Raw genomic sequence first — 19,046 nt, forward strand, 5'->3', positions numbered from 1 at the left:
AGCAGAATAAAGACTTGCTTCTTGGGACTACTTTACTATTTGCAACCAGCAGGTGGTGCAACAGGGTGCGTTTGGATTTTATCCTATCTGATAATAGATTTTATGCAGCACATCTGTCCTGAAAGACTGCGGGTTGGTGAGATGTTAAAGCCTCTCTTTGCAGACTAGGAAGTTTTCCATCAACACGAGTTTTCATTTTCATCTGGACCAAGAAACTCTGGCCAACTATACTAGGAGAAGCTAGGATATGAAAGCCAACTTCAAATTATGGCTTTCATCTCCTGCCTTGTTTCAAAGCTGTTAACCATAGTTCTCTAATTCGGACAATACAAAAAGTTCCGAGTTGTTAAAAGCAAATTGCCATTTGCTTGGTTACGCTATGAAGGGAGGGTTGAGGATTCAAGGGGCTGGGATGCATGTACAGCCAAATGGTGTGCTCTTATCTTGATTTATTAAGCTGAGATGTGATCGGCTCAAATAAGACCACACTCTCAACACAGGCATAACCTGCCCCTAACAGTAGGCATGCTAGATGTGCCAAGTTAGTTCTAAACAGATAGCCTTTCCATTGTTTTACATTTCAATGAGACTTTTCCATGTTAATATAAGCTTAACATGTCCAAATGCATTTGAGCATAAGCCAAATATAGTAAGAAGAGCTATTCACCTTACTCCACTATCTGCTCCATGAGCAGGTGGAGGAACCACAAGGAAGCCAAACCCCCAGCGCATATGGGCTGTATGTGTAACCTGACACCTTCCGTAAGTTTATGTGGTTACAACCCACCTACTTGTCACCAACCTACTTTTGACTTGTTTTAACAGTAAAGCACTTACGTTTTTACTATGAACTGCCTTGGGAGTCATTATGGCCAAAAGGCAAGCAATCAAGAAAGTAAAATACCCTTCAGAAAGATGAAAGGACTTGATGATTTTTTTAGTTGTTTCGGAGATGAGCTGTTCCAACTTCAAAACAACCAGAATCCTGAGGCATTCAATTTTTCTAAAACTGCTACTTCTTTGAAAAAGAAATCTGGGCTCATGAATATTTTGGTTCTGCAATACTAAAGTGGAAAATACAGAAAACTTACCTTTACACCAAGGTTGAAGAAAAACCGGAGGGTATTTTTATCTGAGAAAAGGAAAAAGCAAAACAAATTCAAAGGGTTTCCCCCCAACTCGTGTGTGTGTGTGTGTGTGTGTGTGTGTGTCTCACTATTAGAACTGTGTTACCTCATCTAAAGCTTTTCATTTCTACTGATTCATAGCACAAACTGAGTTCTGAGAGAGAAGATAGTGACCACTTCGCTCCTCCTCTGCTCATGCTGTCGCTGCTGCTAACTCATGGTTTTGCTTAGTATTGTATCTGAAACTGGTCTTAAGGTTTTTTCAATTTCAGGTGTACCACCACCTGTAGCCAAGGTATGTTCTACAGCATTCCACCTGTTTGTCTGTGGGAGATAAACCACGAACCAGACACTGGCTTAGTATTGCATGCAAAAGAGATTACTGTCTTGTAGTATGGCCTGGGAATCAACTCAAGGTTTAATGCCACACTTAAATAAAGGACTTGAATCTATGACATACAGAAGACTTGCAGTACTAAGTGTATTGCTTACACATATTTTTAGGGAGGGTTACAAAACTTGACCAAATTAGGCAATGAGATGGAAGACAAGAAAGAACACCGCTCCAGAGGGCAGTAACCTCTATGAACTATTGACACATTTTTTCATTCCGTTGATAATCTAGTGCAGTGTTTCCCAACCGGTGTTCCGCGGCACACTAGTGTGCCGTGAGACACCGGCTGGTGTGCCGTGGGAGGGAGGCGGGCGAGTCGAGCGGCGAGAGGCGGCGGCGGCGAGGATCCGCGTCGAGCCGGGGGCGGCTCCGCGGTGCTGGTGCCGAGCGGCGGGGCAGCGCGCGCAAAAGGGAGGAGCGCGAGACAGCGGAGGAGGAGGAGGCCGGCATGTCCGGGCAGCAGCAGCAGCAGCAGCAACTCCCGGCGACGGCTCCTCCTCCGCCCGCTATCGCCGCCACCACCACAACAGCCGCTGCCGCCGTCCCTCAATCCCTCGCTCTGCTGCCTCCTCCCACCCCGGCAAGGGGAAGGGAAAAAACTTTAACTTTTGTGCGTCCCTCCCTGCGTGACGCTGCGCGCTGACGTCACGGGGCGGGGCTTTAATGGTGGTGTGCCGCGAGATTTTTTCCCGGTAAACAGGTGTGCCGTTGCCCAAAAACGTTTGGGAAACACTGATCTAGTGTACACCTATCCTTGCAAAGTAATATGGTGTTGAACAGCCACAGATTCCCTATAGACCTTTCAATCCTCATTGTTGCTCCCACGCACAATTTCCTACAAGCCCGTATGTTTCTTGAATGGCAAGCTTATCAACAGACCAGTCAAATTCCAATCCTGAGCACATTAAATTGGAAGTAAGCCTTGTTGGACACAGTGGGAGTAAGCACAACTAGAACTGCACCCTATAAGTCATATAGAAGCCAGAAATAAAGATGCAGCATTATCTCTGTTGGCCAAACTCTTGAGTAAATCCACTGAGGGGAGATCCTCAACTATTCTTCACTCAGAGTAGACCTACTGAAATTAATGGTTGTGGTCCTTAATGGGTCTAATTGAGTAAAAACACAGGTGAATACCACCCACTTAAATTTATGACATGACTAACTTTGGCCCATTAATTCCAACGGTCTACTCCAGGGCTGGCTCATTCATGAGGCAGGGTGAAGCAGCCGCCTCAGGCGGCAGAAGCCTCAGGTGGCACCCCCCTGAGCACACCACAAACCCCACCACCTCTGCCACTGGTGGGGAAGCGAGATTACGAGATCTTGCTGGAAATCAGCACTGCTTCTGTGGCGGCTGTGGTGCAGCAGCGGCAGGTGACACAGAACTTGCTTGATTCACCTCAAGTGGCAAAATGGGGCATGCTCCCTCTGGCCTACTCTCAGAGGAACTTAATTGACGCAAGGCTAGAAAGTTTCCTATATAATTCTATTTGTGGCTGCTTTAAGACAGCCGATGCTTGCTCCCCAAGTTACACCCACCCACCCCTAAACTAGATTTTGACCAAACTTAACAACACTATTCCCCTGGAGCTATGGTGATCAAGTTCCTTCCCCTTACCGTTGGGAAGATCGTCCCCTGTGCTGCACAAGGAGTAAGGTGGTGTAACGACTCGCTCCCCCTTTTCGTTTAGAGGGAATCCAGGGTAAAGTGGGTCCTGGTAAAGGTTCACGGTTTGAGGCACAGGCATTAGAGACTGGTTCACTGCTTGGAGAGATACTGGAATTCCAGTAACTGGACTGGAGGTCACATGGACTGGGGACAGAGAGGGATCTAGTCCAGTCACCGGCGTCGGCATCACTGAGGACACGGGTATCTGAGGTGGAAGACCTAAGACACAAAGGGTGGAAAAACAAAAAAAAAGAACACAGAAAATTGTCTAGATCTAGGTAAGAGTAACACCAAGAACAAATTAAAAAGTCAGTTTGTGGAACGAGATGTGGATTGATCAAGTGTAAAATACAGGGATTGTGGGATTACCGTAACAACCAGACACCCTGAGATCTGATAGGCAAAGTACTTAATGTTGATAATGTCTCTTAAAAAAATATCTAGTCTGTATTAGCAGTTTCCATGACAGACTTTTAAGAACCATTTTATAGCAAGGTATGACATTAAAGGACCTCGTTCTTTTTGGGTGAGCAAGCTATTTATTTCTCCAAACCTGTTGGTCCATAGGTTGTTGGCTCGTTTGGCCAAGCTGGCACAACGGCTGGCACAGAAGGCACTGGAGGAGGCAAATGCATCTCGTGAAAGGCCAAAGATGGAGGAGGAGTCACGCCTGGTATGTGTTCCTGGAAGCTCTGCAATACGAAGACACCACAGAGAAAACTTAGAAATGTTTCCAAATCAAATGCTCAACCAAGAGAAAAATTTAACTCAGTGGCAAAACTCAACATACCCTCCTTTCCAGGAATGAGAAGGTATCATAGTAACTTTGAAGTCAGCTCAAAGGACATTTATTCAGAAGTCTCACCAAGTTAAACCAGTCTTACTTCCCTGTTAAGCGAGCACAGGGCTGCAGCCCCAAAGTGCAAACTCGTACAAAATATAAACCAACTATTACTAATTTGTTTTTATTGTTATTATTATGTTGCCCATCTGATTGGGTTGCCCCAGCCACTCTGGGGAGCTCCCAACAAAAAATAGTAAAAACACAATACAACATCACACACTAAAAACTTCCCTGAACAGCTTTCTATGGCAGCTTTCTTACACAACTAGTTGTGCATGAGGACTGAGCCTTCTTGACCAAAGGCAGGAAAGATAGGTCTAAGGCAAATAGACAATAGAAGACCCTACCGAACCCTACCCAGATGCTTCCAAGAACAGGCACTAGTAGGGCATGAAAGTCACCATCTTACCCTGTTCATTCCTAGCATCTGGTGTTCACAGGTACACTGCTTCTGGACCCATTGGTTCCAATTAGCCATCATAGCACTCTGAGCTGGCCAGGTCAGCTACACAGCATATGCGACTTCAGGTGGATTCAGTGAGCCGGTGAGCAGTTTTACAGTTACCAAGTGATAGGAATCAAGTGGCACTAGATCCGGTCTAAGATATCTATTATGTGGAGGGGCTCGGCATCCATTACTAAACCAGATCAGTGTTTCCTTACTTAAGGCATTGCTCTCTTATTAATAGTGTGCACCCCAAACAAATCCTCATCGTGTTAAATCAGCTCTTCCCAAACGCTGTTTGTGGCGATTGTGCCCAAAGTTTCAACCAACCAGCACCCGGGAATACGAGGCATTCTGCTGTAATCTGAACCCACGATAGGAAGGAAAGAGGAAGCTAAGTTTGCCACCAAAAAGAGTGGTAGAATTTAAGCACAAAATCTCTTACTTGTTCCAAAAATGGGGATTGCGAATCCCCATGACCTGAGGGAGGCGATATTCGTGAAGCTTCTCCATGGTTCTGGAAGTCAACATGGACATAACACAGTTGCTTTATAAGTTTTCGTTTTGTGAAAGGCTACAGTTTTTGCAGTACACATCACAGCTCATCAAATTTTGAGTTATTACCTCAGATATTTTTGGCTCAAAATTCTGATCTATGAGGATCTGCCCAGGGTTAGATTCTGCAACAGGAAAATAAAAAGTACCGTTAATGAAGTCAATATATTATGATGCAGACTTCATGCTTTAGGTTCCCCAGATGTTATTGGAGTAGAACTCCTATCATCCCTCCCCAGTGGTCAAGCTAGCTGTTGATGGATAGAGAAGGTTGCTACACTGTGTCGCCATTTAAAATACCGTTCAGCTGCTTTTCCCAAAACTCGACAAGTGTTTAAAGCATGGGTAGGCAAATTAAGGCTTGGGGGCTGGATCCGGCGCTATCGCCTTCTAAATCTGGACAGTCCTGGAATCAGCATGTTTTTACATGAGTAGAATGTGTCCTTTTATTTAAAATGCATCTCTGGGTTTTTTGTGGGGCATAAGAATTTGTTCATTTTTTCCCCAAAATATAGTCCAGCCCACCACATGGTCTGAGGGACAGTGGACCGGCCCCCTGCTGGAAAAGTTTGCTGACCCATGGAAAATAATCCCCACCCTGCCCCAAATGCCCTCATATTGCGTATCTTCCTTATTTCACAAAAGCTACAGAAGAGCTTCGACTAAGGATGTGTCAGTTTTAAACCCATTTTCCATTTTTTTATACCTTTTTCCTCTTTTGCTTCCATGTTTTTGCTTTTCCCCTTCTCTTCTTTCAAACTACTTCTTCTTCTTCCTCCTCCTCCATTAGATGCTCGGTGTTTTCTCCATCCAGTGTTATCAGTAGTTTGAGTAGCTACCTGAGACACTGCTGGGTTCTGAAAGAATTGAGGGTTTTTTAAAAACTAAGAACTAACATGTGCCACATTTTTTATCAACAGGGCCTGGTCCTAACAGTCATAGCAGAGTCCTACCACCTGAAAAGACCTTGAACATTGCTCTCCTACTAGTACAGTGGTACCTTGGGTTAAGAACTTAATTCGGTTTGGAGGTCCGTTTTTAACCTGAGGTACCACTTTAGCTAATGGGGCCTCCAACTGCTGCTGCGCCGCCACCGTGCAATTTCTGTTCTCATCCTGAAGTAAAGTTCTTAACCCGAGGTACTATTTCTGGGTTAGCGGAGTCCGTAACCTGAAGCGTCTGTAACCCAAAGTACCACTGTATAAGCACTACTTAACTGAGTTCCTCATTGGTATAAGATGAAAATGCCCATTGTCCTAGCCCCAATACATTATTTGTGTGAAGCCTCAATACATTAAAAGGGATGGGGGAGACAAGTTCCTACAAAACAGTGATGCCTAATCTGTGACCCTCCCAATGTTGATGGACTTCGACTCCCAACAACCAGTCCCAAACAGCACAGCCAATGATCAGGGATGGCAGCAGCTGTAGTTCCAAGAACATACGGAAAACTACAGGTTACCCACCAATGCCACCAATGAAAACTAACTGTGCTGAAGACTACAGCCTTAAAATTACAAATCGGATGCTTTAAAATGTAGGTTAAATTCCATTAAAAATGAGGTGGGTGGGAAGAGTAACCGTCTCAAAAGTGGGAAACCCCCACACAAAGGACCTCCTTCGGTCACAGTTGCCTTTCTATCACCAGAAAATTCCAAAAACCACCACATCCTGGTCCTGTAAGCCAACTAAGCGATTTATACCATTATGAATGTATAACAGGTTCCCGGTAGCTGCTTAACTAGGAGACATATCACAGAGGCCAAGATCCAAAAAGCCATTTTAGGTGCAGCCGGTGGGGTTGCTTTTTAAAAACAAAAAACCTTCCCCCACCATTGCAAAGCAGTTACTCTCATTGCATCACAAATGGCTTTTGACCGCCCCCAGCCTCAATTCTAAAAGTGGCACCGTGGGAGCACCATGTATGAAATGGAAGTGTTTAAAATATACGTTCCATGATTTATTGTATTCTGTCCAGTATGAGGACAACATCAGGTAGCTTCCACAGATTATATCTGAAAACCTGGATTGTTGTTATATTTTATGACACTCTTCTGTCCTTCTCATTTGGGGGTGGGAGAGATGAGGGAGAGGAAGAACAGTTTCAGCAGAATAGAATGCCAGAGGAATGATGGCTAATATCTTGCTGGCTTATGATAGTTACAAGGCCAAATACTGTCTCTAACCTTCAGTACTACTTATTACCCCACACTATTCCATGAATCGAAGGGACGTGGGTGGCGCTGTGGGTTAAATCACAGAGCCTAGGACTTGCCGATCAGAAGGTTGGCAGTTCGAATCCCTGCAACGGGTGAGCTCCCGTTGTTCGGTCCCTGCTCCTGCCAACCTAGCAGTTTGAAAGCACGTCAAAGTGCAAGTAGATAAATAGGTACCGATCCGGTAGGAAGGTAAACGCCGTTTCCGTGCACTGCTCTGGTTCGTCAGAAGCGGCATAGTTATGCTGGCCACATGACCCGGAAGCTGTACGCCGGTTCCCTCAGCCAATAAAGCGAGATGAGCGCCGCAACCCCAGAGTTGTATACCATGAGCGTATACTCACCAGTGTGTGAGTACAGTGTCAGGAGACCTGGGTTCCATCCCCCACTTGGCCACAAAGCTCACTGGGTGACCTCGGGCCTGCCTCTCAGCCTAACCTACCTCACAGAGTTGTGGAGATTATGTGAGGAGCATGTTTTATCATGTTTTATGACTTGTGTGTGCCCAGTTTTGTAGGAGAAAAATTGTACAGAATACAAATAAATCTATCCATGTCAAATGATGCTTCCTCGCCTCTGATGTGTTTGTCTTGTGGGTGGCATCTTTAATACTTTGGCTTTAGTCCACCCATGTGTGCTAGGCAGGAACATAAATCTACTTGGCACCACTGTTACCCAGAACCTCTCTTATTCTAGAAGCAAAACCTTCCACAGTGTTGGTTCTTCTGGTTGGGTATTTTCGGTGGGGGGTAGGGATTATTGCACTGTGTCTCTTCTGTTATGATACCACTATATTTACACCACACTTAAAAACTGTCATAAAAAGATATACCAGGTTAACGCTGTAGGGGTGAGAAGAGAAGCAGCACTGATTTTGCAACTCATTTTCATCATTCACTGAGCAAGGAAACAGTGCGCTCCAAGAAGTGTTCTGTGTCCTGTACACGTACCGAAAGCGCAGGAAAGGCTACTTCATCCCAGAACTGAATCTCATAAAGTGAATGTGTTTCCTCTATGGCCTCTCTCTCCCGGCGCTCCTCTGGAGAAAGGCCAAAGTAGTTACAATCTCTGCTGTTCGTATACTCCAAGTCTTCTGTTCTCTCACGACCTGCCCTTCTGAAGAGGGGAAGAAATGGTTTACAGCCACTTAAAACAGTTTAAATAGCTCCTTTTCCAAAAGGAAATCAGGTATAATACCCGCTCCCATAATTATTCAAATGCTCAGTTGAGTTCGATTTAGAAAATACAATTAAGGTACTGTACACCTCATGAGATGCAATGGCTAAATGACCTTTTTTTTTTTTAAGAGGGAGGGAAACGACTGCCAGGTTATGGGTTCATCCACACTAACCTTTCCCACACCACCAATCTAAAGCCTCACCCCACTGGAACAAACTCACCCATATTCAAAGATTGGCAGACTGTTAACTGCCTCAGGACCACCTCTGCTAGAACTGAGGGGCACATCTATCTCTTGGGGGGAAACTCACAGGTCATCACAATAGTTATTGCTATAAAGGCACTCCTCTCAAGATCAGAAATCTGACAATGAGAGGAAGCTTCTGAGCAGGAAGCAGCCCTATATTAGAATATTCATGAACGTTCGGAAGTTGTGGTCCCTAAATTATTAAAAGCACCAAGAATAAAATACCAAGCCCTCCAAATTAAGAGGTTTTAGTAACAGGTTGAATTCACCTTAATGCCTGAGCGGGATTTCTGCCTGGAGTGCTGTGTTCAGGAGAAGTTTGCTGGAAATAAATCCCAGGGCAGGACATGTGATGCTGCCTCGTGCCATGCAGTCGAGGAGGCAGCCCTGATGCGTTTTTCATTGCCTTGTTTGAATTCTTTGACCCTCTGAAGTCTCCATCTGAAACAACAAGAGTTTGCCGGATTTATCACAGGCAGGCTGCTTGGCAAAAAAAAAAAAAAGTCTGTACAATATGCAAAAGCGGAAGGAAACCTACCAAAATGACTAAACTGCCCATGGGGTGAAATTGGCTTTTTTATCTTCTTCCCTGGCACAGTGTTCCAGCTTTCCAGAGGAGCTGCTTGTGGGATTGGCTTAAGGTTCTTCAGGAGTACGGAATGCCTGCAGGGGAGAAGAGAAGGCAATCACCAATGCTATGGCACTGTGTGCTGCAACTCAAAAAAAACCCCCAACAGTATAGCTCAGAATGGTTTACAATAGATATATATTACCAAGAGCTCCTGCTCACCAACCCCAACTACCCACCTCCCTTTACACCTCACCCCAACCCTCCATTCCCTCATCGCTCCTGTGTCCCTCCATTCCTGCTCAATTCAAACCTTTGCCATTGTTTAAAACTGCCATTTAAAAAACTGCCTTCATTTTTGATCCCCTCCCACGCCCTGACTTCACACAAATCCTCCAAAGGGGACTGTGTATCGACAATTCTTACGTTTATATTTCACACAGGAAGAAACACTGAAGAACAAGACATACAATAAAATACGAACAGGCAAGATTTAAAGGAAATCGTTTTCCAACATTAAACTTCTAAAGCCACTATCAGCTCATTCCAGCCAGATGCTGGAAAGCCTAGTGGTCTACTAGGCCATGGTCTACTAACTCCTTATAAAACTAAGAGATATCTTTCCAAGCAGGGACAGGGAGAACCTGTGGCATCTGTTGCTGGACTACAAATCCCTACATCCGTAGCCACTGGCCATGTTGGAGGATGGGAGTTGGGAGTCCAGAAACATCTTGAGGCTCACGGGTTCCCCACCCCTGCCTTTAAAGGATGTAGAAGCTGAAGATTGTGTTCAATACCAGCTATTTAGGTTAGCCTCCAACAGGAGCCCGTCATCCCAGCATCAGCAAGTTCTGGCTCTGGCCAAGCTCTGAAGCATTTTGAGCAATCGTGTTTCTTTGAAGCAAGCAAGAAACAGTCTACATAACTAATTCCCACTCCCTCCTTCCAAGACCATGTTTCATTTCCCCAAGCAGTTACCCAAACAGAAAATGTTTTCCCAAAAAAACACACCATCATCTATGCCTATCACTTTCTGTATGGAAGAAACATAGCAGTTGCCTTAGATGAAAGCACTTCATCTCACATGACGTGGGCCACTCAATTTTCACCAATTCTCCCTTAGCTATTTATGCCTTACAGCTACCTTCCCCTTCCCTCAGCCCGCGGTTGGAGGAGCTTTTGGAAGAGAACAGGATGTGGCCTGGGGGTCTGTAGTATGGGGTGGGGAACGGATGAAAGTCAGTTCCACAACTCAATTATGAGAATTTCCCAGAAAATGCTGGCACGCATTATAAAAATGGAACTAAAACAGCATATTTCTCCAAACATTGTAAGTGCCATTGCTAATGTTACCACCTTAAAGGTAAAAGGTAAAGGGACCCCTGGACATTAGGTCCAGTCGTGGGCAACTCTGGGGTTGCGGCACTCATCTCGCTTTATTGGCCGAGGGAGCTGGCGTACAGCTTCCTGGTCATGTGGCCAGCATGACTAAGCCGCTTCTGGCGAACCAGAGCAGTGCACGGAAACGCTGTTTACCTTCCCGCTGGAGCGGTACCTATTTATCTACTTGCACTGTGACGTGCTTTCGAACTGCTAGGTTGGCAGGAGCAGGGACCGAGCAACAGGAGCTCACCCTGTCGCGGGGATTCGAACCGCCGACCTTCTGATTGGCAAGTCCTAGGCTCTGTGGTTTAACCCACAGTTCCACCCGCGTCCTTCTTACCATTTTATGCAGTTGTATTTACAGACACCGTTGCCACAGCGCTTGGGCTCACTTCCAAAAGCATCTTAGGACAAGGATGGGGAACCAGTTGTGTCTGGATTACAACTCCCATTATCCCCATCTACTGGCTATGCTGGCTGGGAATGATGGGAGTTGGAGTCCCGCACCGTCTGGAGGGCCACAGCTTCCCCACCACCTCACGAGGAAATAAAATAGAAACACAGTTCGGAGCTAGTTTGCAGTATTGCCTTTGCTCCTTTTGATGGAAGTCAGGCAGACACAAAGCCTGCAAAAATACCTGCAGATTTTGGAGACTGATTCAAAAGAATCTAGTATTGACTAGTGCACCTACTGTCATTTTTTGCGTTTATGTCACCAGTCACCAAGATGTCTGACTAGGCAGAAAATGACATTGTTTCACTTACTTGGCACCAAGCTCTTCCACAAAAACAACAACTGGCCCATTTGGAGACTGGACTTCTTGGATGTGAGCATTATAGAATCTTCCACTTTGGTCTAAACGCACCTATGGAGTAATGAAGAGGAAAGGAAATGTTTCTGTAAAATAATGTCTCTCCTCCTGAACCACTGTGCCAGTATCAAGTAGAAGCAGTACTGATAGATGCCAAGAAGAGAGAAGTAACTTAATACAGTTTGAGAGTTCCTGGAACCTTTCACAAAGCAGATCCATAGATCTCCTATTGGGACCACATAAGGAATAACACTGCTTTCCCTTGTGTTGTCACATCAGCAGCCCCACACAAATTCCTGCCATCAACTCACCTATCTACATCCCTCACAATCCAATCCTACTACAGCCAGGGGCAAAGACTTAACTGGCCTGGAAGCAAAACTCACAGATGAGCCACAATCCTTACCTGGACTATACATTTAGAGCAGCATCATACCACATTAAACAGTAATGGCTTTCCCCAAAGAATCCTGGGAAGTAAAGGTTGTTATGGGTCCCAAGAGTCATTAGGAGACTACTATCCCCCTCACAGAAACACAGTATGGTTTAACAGATAATCCCTCCACCCAGGGAACTCTGGAAATTGTAGCTCTGTGAAGGGAATAGGGATCGCCTAACAACTCTCAGGATCCTTAAACTACGCTTCCCATGATTTTCTTTTTGGGAAGCCACGACTGTTTAAAGTGGCATGATACTTTTTATAGATTTATAGTGCAGATGGGACCACAACCAGCACAGGTACTACACATTCTCCACCTTATGGACTTCTTTGCCTGGCATTTTAATATTCAAAACCACATCCAAGACAAAACACTGTTTCCTGCTGATACCTGGAAGTTCTGCGAGATGCAGAAAGGAGAATTATGGAGGTAGTAATTCTGTTTAGGAGAACAGAACCCTTGTTATCGTAATCCCAGGAGTGGGGGAACTAGATCTGACAGGATGGGTTCTTATCTCGCATCAACCTGTGAAGACTAACCTTGACTTGGGGGGGAAGGCTGTTTACTAGGCATCAAAATGACATCGGGTGACACAATTTCCTTTGCCTGTAGCAGGCAAAAGCACCGCGCTGATTGTCATCAAGTGCAATGCTTGGTGTTGTGATCGCTGGCACTTTCAAAAAGGACCAGCATTTAGAAGCAGAGTGAGAAGAGAAGGATGAGGATGAACTATAAGAAGGATTGCCACCTTTTTGTTCCAGAGAGATTCTGGGCCTTTCATTTCAGCAGCTTCCCTCAGAACTGAATCTCTATGCCAGGGGAGGAGCCCAGTTTGATTTCAGCCTTGCATTTCTGCTTTTAAAGGCACAAAACTTCTATCAAGAAAAGAAGTGGCAACCCCACAGTGGCACACAAGACTGAGGAAAGAAATGGTAGTTAAGCGGAATTGGTTCACATTCAACGTCACCTACTTTGCATTTATCGCCAACGGAATACTGCATGCCAGCAGCAATAGAGAAATCTTGCTTTTGCTGATCTGCAAGCACAAAATGAAAACACATCATTAGACACTAGCAGGTGAGCACAGAATAATGCTTGATGCTCTTCTTGCACCAAGAAACTGATTTCAAACTACGGAGCTCACCTCGTTTTGACTGCTGCCAGGCTTCATATTCAATATTTTGGTAGACTGATGGATTCAGTGACCTAAGAACGCCTCTAGGCAAGGAAAGGGAGTTGGATCTTCCACGTTTGTGAAGCTGCTGTGTAATAGAAATAAAGAAGAATTTAATAAAAAATACATTAAAAAATTAAGAATATCCATTGCAACGACGGAATATTTGTCTTTACGTATTTCTTTATATAAAAGCATTCATACTACTTAATATTTCAAAAATCTCTATTTTTTGGCACAGATATGAACAAGCTTGGGCACAAATGCAAGTATTGTTTGCAACACAGTAAGACCACAACTTACATTCCAGGATCGCTAAAGCCAAAATCAAATATAGCCAAAACACATTGGGTGCAATGGCAGGTAGGATTTCTAAAGCCTTTTTTCCTGGACAGTCACTCCCTTTCTGCTCCTCGTTCATTCATTTAGCCAAGTGTGTAAAGCAGAATGTGCGCAAGTTAAATACATATAGGTTACAGGCTTACTGTTTATTGATTTTTAGATTCTTACATGATATATACAAAACCAAAGAGGATCTCCAACTATAGCTTTATAAAAAATTGCTAGATAGCAGAAAATCCATTGTAATAAATCAAATAAAGTAGCCTGATACATCTCTGATTCACAGAGCAAAGCTTACCAAGGCCTTAATACATAAAACACTGTTTAGCAACCAGAATACATTCCCCCCCCCATTTTTTCTGACCAGATGTTTAAGGGACAGACTAAAGGAGCGACCTATATTTTTCCTCAAAGGCAAACAAAAGGTATTATCAGAGAATTTGCATTCCACCAAAAATAAATGCAGTTTGCAGCACAAGCCTGTGTTTACTCGGACGCAAGTAGTGAGGTGTTCAGTGAGGCTTGCTTCCTAATGCAGAGGTCACTCACCTTTGCGGGGGTCTGAGGACACATTTGCAAACTGGAACAAACTGTTGTGGCCACAACTCATGCAATGAAACCTAATCTACTGGCTGCAGGAAAAAATAATGCTTTTTTCAAGCCTACTTTCATGGGGAAGGAAAACTACATGACACCATGAAAGATCTCTGTGGGCACATGTGCGCCCACGACAGTTGTGTTGGCAACCCTACACTAAATAGTTAAGTGCATGTAGGAGTACAGCCTTAGCAATGTGAACTATGGCGGTGCACTCATTAGCGTCAGTGCACTGAAATTTCTCTTGCGTAAACCTTATGCCAGCTAGCATTCCCTGGATGAAATTAAGTCAAGCTCCTAAACACCAATGGTAATATCCTCAGCTACATTGACACAGAGACCCAGAACCTTATAGGTAACTGAGAGAAATTAAAGAACAAAAATTAAAGCAATATACCTGTTTGCCTTCAGGTGGCTTCAATCCATTGGTATGATTGGCTGCAGCCGTTTCACTTCTGTGAGGAGCAAAGGTATAGAAAAGCTTTTTTTGCAGCAACAACAAACTCCGTATTTTTGTTTTGACACTATCACCCAGCTTTGTAAATAAGTTCACAAACATTACTAACGTATAGATTTTTTTGCTAGCCTGCTAACCATGGAAACACAGGCTGCTAAATAAATCTGCCTTCTATCAAGTGCACTGGGGACAAAGGAAGCCCACTTCATGTCCCGGTCTAGCAAAGAGAAAGCCAAGCCACTTACTCTCTGGGATGGAACTCCTGGCCACCTATGGCTGCCAGGTAAGGTGTTAAATATTTTGCCCTTATGAAAGCAGCAAACATCAATTGAATGTGGCAAGACAATCCATTCCAGGCTCGCTGGCATTAGTAGGACTAATTTATTTTAAATGTAAGTATTCTGGTTTGACCAGGCTGCTGAAATCAGACTTGCAAGCAACCGTTCAGCAAGCATCCAGTTGTTGTTTTTAAAGGAATACAGATTCTGTAAAAGTTTGAATTTTTTATGTCTTCTGAGCAGACATAGAGGAAGAACCAGGTGTTGCTACTAATTTTTTGCTTTGTTTTTTAGAAACACTGTATTTTTAAAAAATCAAAAATCCCTGTATCAGGCATCAAACATCTCAGCCAACATGATACTCCCTGTGCTTTTCAACACTCAATTTGTAGACTTACTCCATGTCTCCGTCCTCTGAATCAGACGCTTCACTGTTTCCGTCGGCATCCTTAGTCACTTCAGGAGGGCTGAGTTCTTTTAAGATTTTACTCACATCGACGCCGAACACTTTCTCGTACAGCATTTCATACAGAATAGCTAATCAGGGCAACAAAACAGCATTTGTCAGGTTTAAGCAATCATACTTTAAACAGTTCTACATGCAACATCATTTTACAGAGCTTTAATTACATGTTGAAATTAAGCATCAAGGATACTATCTGAGAGGAGGAGGAGGAGAAGAAGAAGAAGAAGAAGAAGAAGAAGAAGAGGAGGAGGAGGAGGAGGAGGAGGAGGAGGAGGAGGAGGAGGAGGAGTTTGGATTTGATATCCCGCCTTTCACTCCCTTTAAGGAGTCTCAAAGCGGCTAACATTCTCCTTTCCCTTCCTCCCCCACAAAAAACACCCTGTGAGGTAAGTGGGGCTGAGAGACTTCAGAGAAGTGTGACTGGCCCAAGGTCACGCAGCAGCTGCATGTGGAGGAGCGGAGACGCGAACCCGGTTCCCCAGATTACGAGTCTACCGCTCTTAACCACTACACCACACTGGTGTTGATGAGGTATTGATGCTGCCAATGTGTCCTGCAGATTTCTTCAAGGGAGTTAAGCAATCTGGGAAAGCAGCCCAAACTCAGCTGATTAACGAGTCAAGGGCTGCGTTTGGATAACCACATTTGGCATGAGCAGGCAACAATTATTCTTCGGTTTGTGTGTACTTTTGGAGAAATACTACAATTCACTTTCTGGGTAAAACTTCAGCATATCTATACAGCTTCCAGTTCCTAAGCAGGAAAAGGCCATTCTTGGTTTCAACAAAAAGATTTATAACGAAAATGCCAGATTGTATTCCAGATGCAAGAATAACTGCTCTGATCTGGAGAGTCCCTTCCATCGGCAGAAAACACAGTTTTTCATCAAATGCTCAAAACTCCTCTCAGTCCATTCCACTGCCTCTTATTTATTATATTTATATTCCTCCTTGCTTCCAACATGGAACTCAAGGTGACATACATGGATTCCCATGTGGTCTCCCCATCCAAACCTACTTCCTTTCCACTAGTTGGCCACCTTCAAACCAAAACAAGACACAGAAAGTTGTGCCTTCAAACCATGCTGCAGTTTTAAGGCAAGTAAGCACTGGAAATGGTTGTCTCCAAGGAACATGGGAACGTGAAGCTTCAGCTGGGTCTGCCAAGGCTCACCATCAAAATATCAGTACTTACACTGGCAAAGAGCAGCATTGACCGTGTATTCTACCGGATAGACAATATCGTAGTGGCTTCCACTGGTGAAGCACAGCAATACCTAAGAGGAAGCAGAAGAATAATATTGAAACGGTACAATCAGAAACCAACACACTGACCAAAAACCAAATCAACAAATACCTCCACAAAGCAATTTTAAAGAAACATTTAGCAAGCAGAACTGTTTCAAGACTCTGTACTTAACTAGCTGAATACTGTCTATGTTTCCTGGATATACTCAAGCAGTAGAAGAAACCCAACAGAAGTGTGTTGACTTGAATTTTATTAGGCTCAGATATGTAGACAATCCAGGATAAGAACTTTTAGAATATTGATAGCAGGTTTGTTGGGTGGGGTGGAGAATTCAGATTGGGACTCTGATATCAGAGGAGGAGGGTTAACACTCTTCCCCTGCCTCAAACATCACATCCCCAAGCCAAGATTTCAGCCATAGGCACAGGGCTGCTTTTTTAAAAAATGCAATTGTTATTAAGCTTCAGAACAAACACAAAAAAGAAACAGAACAAAAAAATGCTCACTGCTACTGCACAATACTTGTAAGTTGCCTCCCCAGTATGGGAAATAGCATTAAGACTAGGAAAAGTGACAGGGGGGAGGAGTTTCCTCTCCAGCCCTGATTCAAATCCGACATAGAAGCTGTTGATATTTATTTTCAAGATGCAGGAGAAACTAACAACACAACGTTTTAGTCTGGCTTCAAGACCCTAAGCTAAGCAAGCTTAACCCAAGCCAAGCATGTACAGTGGTACCTCAGGTTACAAACACCACAGGTTACAAACTCCGCAAACCCGGAAGTAGTACCTCAGGTTACAAACTTTGCCCCAGGATGAGAACGGAAATAGCGCAGCAGCAGCAGCAGGAGGCCCCATTAGCAAAAGGTTAAGAACGGTTTCGGGTTAAGAACAGACCTCCGGAATGAATTAAGTTTGTAACCTGAGGTACCACTGTATTGTTATAATGCTGTACTCTTGCTTTGGGCTCAGAGGTAGCATGCCATTATCCCCACATGGCAAAACAGGCCACACCAGCTCTGCCCTAACTATTCCGCTGCAAGTTTGCCAATACTAGCACTTCTCTTACCTTGTCAGGAAAGCCATTTTCAGTTACATGCGAAGGAGCAGAATTTGGTTCCTGATATATTATGAAGTCTTTTCTAAAAGAATATGCAAAGGGGGAAAATGTATTAATAACAGATTTTAAATTAAAATTAACAGTACAATATCATTAACAGTACAATCATCCACATCCAAACAGTCCCAGAACCATATATATCCACTAAGAAAATGGCAACATCAATTGTTGCCAAATTCTTGAACAATAATTCTTCACAGTAGCCAAATGTCTGCTTTGATTCATACTGAAGGAAAAAGTAGAAGTATTTCTTACCTGTACATAAGAGAAAGGGCACTTATTTCCACTTGTCCGACCCATTCCTATATCAAGGGGGGGGATATTGCAATGAAAAACCATCACTGAGGAAGAATACTTTTTACATCAAGTTAGAACACAAGCCCACCAAGAGCTTCTTCTCCACAAGCCCAGTGGAAAGTCACCAAGTTGCTCAAGAACACACATCAAGTTACCAGCAACAGACTAACATTTTCAAAGTTTCATCGTACCTCGACTAATGTGCATTTGCTGCAGCTCATCCGAATTATATTTAGGGATATTAAATGAAAATTTAAAAGTCATTTCAATCCAAATAACCTCATCCTCCGTGAAGTATATTGTGCAAAATACTGGGTTGGGGGTGGATTAGCCCCCAATACCAATGCTTGGCAGGCCTCTTCCCCAAACTGTTTTCCATGTGTCCAACAGCGCGCACAGGACATTGACTTAAGCAACTGGCCTATTTGATTAGGCGGTCTATAGGACTCAGACCGAGTTGGCAACTCAGACCCACCCAAGCTAATTATCTGGCAGGTGGCAAACCTCTGTTATCTTTCTACTGTACTGCCTACTGAAGGACTTCCTTTTGTGAAAAGCCCGGTCTGTATCTTCTTGTTTTTTAATTGTTGATGCTTTCATTGTTTACCCCAGGGGTAGGCAACCTAAGGCCCGGGTGCAGCCCAATCACCTTCTCAATCTGGCCCACGGACGGTCTGGGAATCAGCGTGCTTTTACATGAGTAGAAGGTGTCCTTTTATTTAAAATGCATCTCTGGGTTATTTGTGGGGCATAGGAATTCGTTCATATATTTTTTTCAAAATATAGTCCGGGCCCACCACATGATCTGAGGGATGGTGGACCGGCCCATGGCTGAAAAAGGTTGCTGACCCCTGGTTTGCCCGAATGAATATGGCACTCTCAACAGTAAATGCCTACATTTAGATACTATTAGAGGCTTTCTTCTCCCTTTAAATCTTTGGCAGCTTGCTAAAGCCAGCTAAGGACAGGGCAAAACTGTTTCTGAATTCCTACTGGCAGGGACCAGCAAAGTCTGTGCAATTCAAAATGTGTGTTCCTCTGCCAGACTTGAAATTATATTATGAAGCTTCATGTCTCTGTTGGTTGAAAGAATGGATAAAGTTAAAAAATACTGAGTTATTGGACTTAGAAGGTTTTGATAACAGATTTGGCTGGCACGCATATCTATGGTGTGAGAAAAGAAAGA

General features: G+C 44.0%; 1 protein-coding gene across 3 annotated transcripts in view; it reads right to left on the reverse strand.

The window, feature by feature from the left end:
- OTUD4 (OTU deubiquitinase 4) overlaps window positions 1–19,046 on the reverse strand; it is a 72,102-nt gene that overhangs the window by 2,852 nt on the left and 50,204 nt on the right. For all 3 annotated transcript variants that reach the window (XM_083519869.1, XM_083519867.1, XM_083519868.1), the window contains exons 4-20: window positions 17,819–17,865; window positions 17,513–17,585; window positions 16,391–16,472; window positions 15,129–15,267; window positions 14,393–14,450; window positions 13,027–13,144; window positions 12,854–12,918; window positions 11,396–11,496; window positions 9,218–9,342; window positions 8,949–9,120; window positions 8,204–8,369; window positions 5,744–5,894; window positions 5,107–5,162; window positions 4,928–4,999; window positions 3,747–3,885; window positions 3,143–3,412; window positions 1,092–1,132 (exon numbers count right to left, since the gene is read on the reverse strand). In XM_083519869.1, coding sequence (XP_083375995.1) covers window positions 1,092–1,132; window positions 3,143–3,412; window positions 3,747–3,885; window positions 4,928–4,999; window positions 5,107–5,162; window positions 5,744–5,894; window positions 8,204–8,369; window positions 8,949–9,120; window positions 9,218–9,342; window positions 11,396–11,496; window positions 12,854–12,918; window positions 13,027–13,144; window positions 14,393–14,450; window positions 15,129–15,267; window positions 16,391–16,472; window positions 17,513–17,585; window positions 17,819–17,865 — 1,875 coding nt within the window. The remainder of the gene's footprint in view (window positions 1–1,091; window positions 1,133–3,142; window positions 3,413–3,746; window positions 3,886–4,927; window positions 5,000–5,106; window positions 5,163–5,743; window positions 5,895–8,203; window positions 8,370–8,948; window positions 9,121–9,217; window positions 9,343–11,395; window positions 11,497–12,853; window positions 12,919–13,026; window positions 13,145–14,392; window positions 14,451–15,128; window positions 15,268–16,390; window positions 16,473–17,512; window positions 17,586–17,818; window positions 17,866–19,046) is intronic.

This window comes from Podarcis liolepis (genome assembly GCF_965112155.1).
Source record: "Podarcis liolepis genome assembly, chromosome: 9".
In the NCBI taxonomy this organism is placed as follows: domain Eukaryota; kingdom Metazoa; phylum Chordata; class Lepidosauria; order Squamata; family Lacertidae; genus Podarcis; species Podarcis liolepis.